This window comes from Notothenia coriiceps, unplaced genomic scaffold, assembly GCF_000735185.1.
Source record: "Notothenia coriiceps isolate Sejong01 unplaced genomic scaffold, NC01 NC01_scaffold00020741, whole genome shotgun sequence".
NCBI classification, from domain to species: domain Eukaryota; kingdom Metazoa; phylum Chordata; class Actinopteri; order Perciformes; family Nototheniidae; genus Notothenia; species Notothenia coriiceps.
The window spans coordinates 122,850-131,928 of NW_011353442.1; the positions used below are offsets into that span (position 1 = coordinate 122,850).

Below are 9,079 nucleotides of genomic sequence, written 5' to 3' on the forward strand. Positions count from 1 at the left end.
CCCCAAAGGAGTCATGCTATGGTCCAACAAAACCATTGAACCTCTCCATCGACAGGTGCAGGGAAGACATTGGAGTGGATGCGAAAGGGGGCATCTTAAAAAAGGCAAAAGGGAAAACCCTCACCTTTTTATGTGTAATGAGATGGTGGTCCGGACCGTACAAAGGATCCTCCCCTGTCCCTTGGCCACCTAACAATCACAAAACGACCACACAACAGCTCTTCCATATCTTTTTCCTTTGGGTCAATTTCTGACGGATGTACAAAGACTCACCTTGGGAAGCGGGAGCAAAACAATAGGCTGTCATGGCTGATCTGTGATGGCTGCTACACCAAGTCCTGCACGGGTCTGATTTCCAGGACCCCGCTCCCCCGTGCCCGCACCCGCGACGTGCAATACCGAACCGCGCCCGCTACCTCGCACATCATTGCCAAATTATTCCGCAACCCGATCACCCGTCGGCACACAGATTCCGCCAACCCGACCCGAACGCGCATATATATAAGCAGTGAAACCGTGCAATTATTAACACCACGCAGTTGCATATTTGGCTCAAAAAGCCTGGGAATGTTGGTTATTTTCTGCATCTAGGATGACACCAAAAGCCATCCCAGACGTTGGATTTCGCTCTGAGGAAGAGTTATTGAAATGCTGTTCCCGCTACGAGAGCCTTCACCTCAGCCATCCGAATGTGGCGTGCTCAGCAGCAGAAGATGCGCTCAGAGGTTATCGGATTATGCTCGGCTCCGCGGGGACGGTCTGAGGATTATAAACATTAAACTAATAATTATTATTTACATATATTTATTATGCACACGGCCGCAACCCGACCCGCAGCATCTTTGTTTTACCCAGTAACCCGACCCGAAAAAAGCGTTCTGAACAAAATACCACCCGCAAAATACCCAATTTTTTGCGGGCCACCCGTCGGGTACCCGCGGATACCCGACCCGATGCAGGGACTCGCTTGCTACAGGTCCCTCGATGCAGTCCATTGTCATATCTTTTCTGTGGAGTCAGCCGTCGCAGGAACTTCTCTCAAGCGTACTACTGCCATGTAACTAGGACAGGCAAAAGCATGAGTGCATAAGGCGCTAACAACATGGCATCCGCTTGTCTCCATCATGTCATGAACAAAATGCTAAAGGACCTATGTCGAAAACACAGTAAGTGATTTCATGCCCAGTGCTACAATGTTTCCTGAAGTCATTCATCTTGTAAAGTCTTTGCCAAATAATTTTACAACCTTTTTATTACAGTGCCTGCCAACATTACCACCTGGCTATGCATGTTTTGTGGACTGATGACACAGGCCACCACCATGCTCCCCGAGCTGGATGAAGCTTTCCCAGTGCTGGTGGTGGTATTCTCCAGCTGCCCACAGTGTGACGGAAATGTTGGAAAACATCTTTGAAAATCTCCAAGGACTACTGACAAATTCAGCCCAGTCAAATTACTTGGACGATTCAACCATCTGTGGAAGACTGTGTGGTATGTAATAATTATGTGAATTTGGAAGTTGTTTCATTAGCTCAAAAATATCAATAAAAAATGATTTGTTTACCTTGCAACGTACAACGACGGCACAGAAAAGAGGGAAAAACCCCCCGCGCAGGCCAGTGGTCGACAAGAAGCAATGGAAAATTATTACCATGGTTTATACTTTTGTCATTACCCCAAAGCTCAATGCCCAATGCAACCTAACAAGTTATTTGGGGATTCGTTTTTTCTAGAAAGATATCGGACCTACGCCCGTTCAAACAGCACTTTTGAGGACTTAATAACCACAGTTATTGAGAAAATCTTGGTGATGAGAACAATGTACTTCTGCCCGCTTTCATCCCTTACTGCTGAGAGTACTCTTCTGCCCCTGGCTGGTCTGTGGCTGGCCTACCTCTGGGTACGTTTTATCTTTGCACGTGTTTCTGATAGCTGCTGTTAATGTAATGTTATATAACAATAACCGCAAGGTCATGTTTACTGTTTGGTTAGGTGCAGCCTTTGACGCCCATGGAACGAGGGACCCATTTACAGTCAACTTCCCCAGAAGTACAAAAGGCCCAAGAAAAACCCCACACAGGTAGAAAAACCTAAAGCTGTTGATTTAATATTGAATTTAATAGGGGGGGGGGGGGGGGGGGGGGGGGGGGGGGAATTGCATTATCTATAATCAATATTTATAGAAACTGCAATGTAAACAAGTATGCTAGGATCCCAGTGATTGTTAACCAGCGGATAATTTGAATGTCCCGTCAACTAATATGTTCCAACCGCAGAAATTACACCAGAGGAAACAAAACCCATGGCGATAATGACAAAAAGCCCAGTGGCCCTCAAAAGATTCCGTTTTCAACGGAGACGCTGACCAGGCTGGACGATTTGTAGTAAATACGTACAAAGTAACCTTGAATCCCTACTAAGGGAATATCGGCGACTCTCTGAGGAGGGGAAGAAGGACAGTTGTATTATATATGGCTGTTATGTTATCCACATTTGTCCTATATGTCAAATTAGCATGGCTATTGACTTATTTATGGAAAATAGTCACTGCCCACGGCTTGAGTTCCAAGTTAACAGGATACATGTGCATTTATTATCCTTGCAAGAGATGGAAGTAGTCTTCCACATACAGACATTTGTAGCAAATAGTTGCACAGAACAGTGGTCCTTGCACATGCTTTATATGTAAGAGACTTGTGTGACCAGACCTTTTTACATCCGTCATAAGAAGGAGGAATACCGGTTCAAAGCAGTATACAAGGGTTAGGTTTAGATTAGCTAAGGCCTCACAACAGAAAAATGAATCATGCTTGTCATATGTCTACTCCATAGAGGCTGAATCATCATGTTAATCACATAGCTAAATCATATGCCTCAAACAGTTCCTGAAGCCTTCTAGGTAATCATACACCCTGGTTAAACGTACACCGCTACTTAGGGTCTTTGTCACCATGTGCCTACTTCTGGATATTCAAGAGAGTACATTCAGAATCTTTCCCAACAGTTAGTAGCAGGTAATTTGGTCATTATTTCATCATACTCTGTTCCCGCGGGTCGCCGAGGATGCCGGCGTTGTTTTGTTCGCCGCTCCTCGCGCCCAAAGTATTGTTCTTTAGTCCAGATTAGAACCTCTCCTGTCTGGCTCTCTACTTTTTTAAACGTCAGTCATCAGCAAAAAATAGCAGCATCTCATATATCGAATCGACACAGATCTTTGTGTTGTCATCTCTACCTGCTTGGCTTCTTTCCTGCTCATCGGTTCCTAGGCCGGCTAGCTAGCTAGCATTATCGGACCTAGCAGGCTGCTACCTAGATGCTCCTCGGCTCCTGAAGTCTGCCGCCGAGCTAAATAATTCTGGTCTCCACCCCGCAACTCCACACCAACTCCACCCTAACTCCAGCCTAACCTCCACCCTAACTCCGCCGGCTCGTGTGGGTCTTTCCCATCCCGCTGCGATCAGCCGGCTTCCCCGCTGGACATCGTCTTCCCCTGCCGCCTACAGCCGGTGCGGCCTAACAAGCTAGCTAACAAGCTAGTAGTCTGGATCACCCGGCTCCAACTCTGCAACAGGCTGCAGCCCCTCCTACGAATTCTCCCCGGAACCCATTGGAATCATTCTCCTGAATATGCTGTGGATTATCAAATCTCATTTTATCTGGACTCACAACCGCTCCTTCTTCCTACGGGTCATCCGCTCCTGGTCTCTGCTGCCCGGGTCCCCAGCATTAGCAGCTCATTGCTAGCGCCCACTTCACGGGATCATGCGCCGGCTCTAACTCCTGTCAGATCTCCACTCTTTAATAACCGCCTGCCCCCGGAACTGCGCATGGACATCCTCGCAGAGACATGAAATACTGCGCAAACGCCGTCCTCCACACAGAGGCTCTGGCCGTAAAGTTTTTATTTCATTCCACCGTCTCCACCCTCCATCCCGTCCATTCGGTCCTGTCAACGCCCCACACTACGCCATCACAACAAAAAAAACGTGAATCTGACCAATACACTGGCTGAGAACAAAATTTGCTTACAGTTAAATGTAAAAAAAACAGTATGCATGATGTTCAGTAAACGGCCAGTCAAAATCGAAAGGATCCAACGTGTTTTTAAATGGAGCAGAAATAGAAGTTAGTCCCCCACTTCAAGGTATCTTGGAGTCATATTGGACTTGGGAACTTTACTTTAAAGAAACATATTAAGAAAGTATCCAATACCAAATCCAACTTGCTACATTTTAAACAAATCAGCACCTTTCTTAACTGTCAATGCTACAAAGTCACTACCTCCAACTGCAGTGATGTCCCTACCCATATGAATCACTGTTTTAGAAAGTGGTTGTTTGCCTTGTGCCCACACCATGAAAACCAACTAGAACAGCTGTACAAGAGAACTATCAATGTGTTTGACAGAAAGCCAAATTCATACCACCACTGTACCATCCTAGAAATCACAATTCTCGAGTTTTGACCATTTTAAGTCTTTTAAAAGTATGTGTTCTTTTTATAAATGTTTACATGGACTGGCCCCCCTCCCTTAGGGGAATTCATCCACAGAAAACACACTGGACGCTGCACTAGGTCAGAAACCAGAGGAGACTGTGAGGTCCAACGTAGACGGACCACTTTTGGACAAAATGTCCTCGATTAAAGGCAGCTCTTTGTGGAATAGCCTCCCAACTGAGATACGGGATTGTCCCACTCTCAATAGTTTTAAAGGACAACTCAAAGAATGGTTGAGAAACAAACAGATGTGTAATCACCACTAAATGCATTTTTATACAGGGGTATCTCCTCTTGCACTTTATGTAGCAGTTTTATCTTATTATTTTATATGTTGTAGCTGCTACATTGTACTGCCATGTGGTTAATTCTTGTATGTGGCTCATGCTCTTTCTGCATATCATGTATTTATTTTTGCTATGTCCTGTATATAAATGTCATGTTCTTATATGTTGTATGGGACGGGACTAAGGATGGAAATTAGTTCAAAGCTAAAATCCGGCTCATTTACACTTGTAACCATTATTTTGTTAAAGTGTTTATCAATGTGCACTGTCCCGGTTCAAATAAACGATTAGAAAAGAAAATAAATAAATTGCCTTTCTAAATATTGCTGAATGAGACTCCATTTTACTTTATTTTTAAACATGTTATTCCAACTGAGGGTGAGGTTATTTTGCTAACTGCAATATGTCAAATATGACCAAGCAGCATGTTTTTGTTGTTATGAATGGTATGTTGCCGCAGACGTTCACTGACAGTCTGCAGCTGGATGAATGTGTAGAGCACTCATTCATGCATGAACGCACATGTGCTATCCTATATGCATTCATGCATGCAGGTGAGTGCAGCGGCACAAACAGACGTGCAATAAAAGGGCACAGATGTACATGGAGACAAGCACACGAGACACACACCACCCGCTTCGAATGATATCTGCCATTACATGGCCGTTATCAGTGTCCTAGATATGTGTTAGAAGGGGGCTGCAACACCTATGAATAGGTACAGAACGCTGTTATCATCTATTGACATGGCAGCTCACTGGTAAGAGCATGAGGAGACAATGAAGTCCACTTAGGGCAGATAGGAGCATGGATGTACAGTAAAGCAAAAAGTAAATGTTGTTTTATTTTAACTGACGTAGCCTAAGTAAGCAAAGTGATGCAACATATGTAATTCACGTGAAACTAGGCATGGGAATGTATCAATAATACCGTTTCGATCAATCGTAAAAAAAGAGAGTAAATGGCTTTATTTAATTTTTCACTTCGTTATTATCAGCTATAGCGTTTGCATAAAACACAATTCATATAGGAAATAAAAGAAAAATATATTTGTATTTAAACATTTGCTTGGGTTAAAAAAAATGGTGGTCTCTAATATCTATTTGACTATTTACTGCTGTGAAAAAACATCTTAGTATCTTAAACTAGCATTTCACCACTTCCTGTCTGTGAAAGTCAATGGTGATTTGAACAGGTTTGTGGTTAGAAGACTGAAAAAAGGTCTGTAATTTACCAAAATCCAATGGGGAAATTCCCATAGCTTTGGTCGGAGTGTATTCTATCTCTCGGTCTACTGACAGCCTTTGCGATGCTAACTTCCAGGTCAGCCTAAAGCACGTCATCACCGCACCACTCCTTATCTCTGCTGTTAATTTGTTGACCATGTCGCATTATCAGGGGGAAAAAATGGGATGTGTCGCCTCAGACATTAGTTCGTTCTTATTTTATTCATTTACGCCATGGCTCCGGTCTGAAACTTACTGAAACATGAAACAATAGACGTAGCTTCTCGATGGGAACCAGTTCTTGGTAACAATCTTTACACCTCACGTAATGTAACGTGACAAATGTAGGCATACAGTACTTATTTGAATCCTAACCATTATCCTTCTTCTGAACCTAACAGATACTTTTGGTGCCTTTAACCTTACCTGCGTAAAGGTGAAACCTAACAATACTATTCCCCTTGACGTTGTGGATGTATTTTGCCCGCTACTCATTGGTTTTCCCTGCTACATCATTAGATTGGAAGTAAAAACAACTGATAATGTTAATGTAATGTACATTTGTAATTGGGTGCACGCACATCCATAGTGGCTTACCTTTCATCTGCGAATCGTACTCGGCCAGACTTCCCTTCTCCCTCCTCAGCTTTACATGTGACGTCATCATCTTTGACCTCTTGACTCTTGCCCGTCAATGAGACTGTCCTTCCTGACCCCTGGTTGTTCTCGCAGCCTCTAAATATTGTTTCCTGAAGCCTTTCAACCTCAGTTTCTGCTTCTGGTCTGTCGTCCTTGACCTTCCCTCCCTGACCCCTTGGCCTCGCTGCTCTACAGTTTCGTGCGGGACATCAGTGTTGATGGGCTGCTCTCTGCGGGGATGCAAGTCTGGTCGATCTGCTCATGGAATCCCTTCGGTTTCAGATGTGAGTACTGATCCATAGATGAAGTGGCCTAAACAGCATACAGAAAGATACAAGAAGGGAGGGGAAGAGAGGATAACGGTGAGACAAGAATATGGATGACAAGAGGGCAACAGGGAGCAAGAAAAGGAGATTTATAGAGGCCAGAATGTGAAAACGAGAGAGCCAGAGGACAAATGAGGCCATGGCGACAAGACAGAAAGGGACAGTGACACCAGAGAAGGGAGATATAATAGGAGGGACAGCGAAGGGTGGGGGGGGGCAGAGCACAGAACGGACAGTAAGAGGGCAATGTGAGAAAGGAAGGATGAAGGATGGGGGATGGGAAGATGGGAGGTGATGAGTAACAGCAGTAATGAAGGATGTTAAAAGGCCTCGAGGGTAAGCCGCATCCATAAAGGCAATGGTGAACTACACAAGCAAATGTCTCCAATTATTTTTTCTTACACATGCTGTGCCAAGCTTTACAAATGTCCTAAATGAAAATTTGCAAAGATGAGTATCTAGATTCACAGTACGATGTAGACCATCAAGTGTTCTACCTTTGGTTGACTCGTAATTTGTTGACGTATAACAATTTCGCACATTTGCTTTGTGGTTTACCATTGGTGGTAAAGAGAAACTTCACCAATTTCCTACATCAAAGTCAATTTAATCAGCCTGTACCAATTGGGTAAACAGTTGTATAATGTAACTTAAGGCTCGGAAAGGGTTTGACAGACCTAGAAGAATTCCCATAGTAATGTCATCAGGGGTGTCTCCATAGAAATTGTCTCAACATAGAGATATCTAAGTCAATCGGATAATAATGTGGTGAGTCTATAGAGTAATGTTATGGCCACCAGTTTTAATTATTTCAACTTTTTCTTTAGGCAGTTAGGTCCAAATACCACAATACTTATCAGCCTCAGCCACTGTTGCCATGTAGAAGAAGACCAACATTTTTTTTTTAGCTGTTGCGAATCTAAAACACTTCCCATTGACACAGTTGTTTTCAATCAATGTTTATTTATTTTATATAGCCCAATATCACAAATGTTGTTTTAAATCGTTAAAATGTAAACCGTAGTCAAATGAAATCATCCAAGCTGCAGATTGTATTTTCTCTGCTCGGTGATATAGGGGGTGTTTCCTATACTATTTACACAGTCTTGTACCTGCGACTTTTTTCAAAGAACCAGATAATTTGTAACAATTTTGTTCATCTTTTGAGCTGATCGTGTGTTCAGACAGAAAGCCTGGTACATTTTAAGTCGACAATACCATAAGAAAATAACTTACCAGCAGTAGCAAAATGAAAGTAAAAAAAATCTGTGTGTTTCCCTGTGCTTATTTAATATATTTATAGATAGGGGAAGAAGAAGGAAAGACTGGAGGGAAACCACAGAAAGCACCATCTCTGTGTGCTTGTGTTCAGCTCAGCCTTTGACTTAAGCTCACATTAGGCACACTCCCATAGACACGGCCGAAGCCTCTAGCTAACAGCTAACGTCTGAAGGGTTGGTAGTGAGTATATCAGGACAAAAAATGGAACGCCTAAAATTGAACTTCCACCTTCACATCTATATTTGTCTTGGAAAACATTCAAACTTTGGGAATCAACTCAAAAGCATTGGTTGTTTACCAGGCAGATAGGGTGTCATCTAAAGAGGCATTATGGGAAGTGTAGGATCAACCATTCATGGGACAAAACTAGGGAATACTATATATCTCAGTTTCTATTGTGTTGTCTTTGAATGGTCTTTTTTTTTTATCTGTCTCATGCAAGCCTTAAAGCTTTATGGAAGTGCAATATTGAATCACTTTACTAGCCCTTTAAAGGCAGACTTGATTTAGTTGACTAAAATGGTTGGATGCTGTTGAAAGAGTAGGATGACAAGGGAAATCAACATCTGGAGTTCTAAACAGTAGATTGCCAAGCTAGCTTACATTTAAAAGGTTAACCAAATTAGTCTATACACGCTCATGACAAAATGCTAACAGCGCATTAGACACAGGCATTTGCATGGTTGTTAATTAGTCAGCGTTAACTGCACTGAGAAGATACGTTCACACACCCATTGTGTCTGTTTTTTTTACATTTCAGACGTAGAGGCAATTCAAAGTGTTTTACATGATCATTATCACATAATAGTAAGGCAACAGAAAG

General features: G+C 42.9%; 1 protein-coding gene across 1 annotated transcript in view; it reads left to right on the forward strand.

Moving 5' to 3' along the window:
* Positions 1-1,414, forward strand: part of arhgap4b (Rho GTPase activating protein 4b) — a gene marked incomplete at its 5' end in the record, with an annotated part of 16,570 nt that extends 15,156 nt beyond the window's left edge. The window contains 2 exons of the mRNA XM_010779812.1: positions 360-457; positions 1,260-1,414. Coding sequence (XP_010778114.1) covers positions 360-457; positions 1,260-1,414 — 253 coding nt within the window. The remainder of the gene's footprint in view (positions 1-359; positions 458-1,259) is intronic.
* Positions 1,415-9,079: the final 7,665 nt, after the last annotated feature.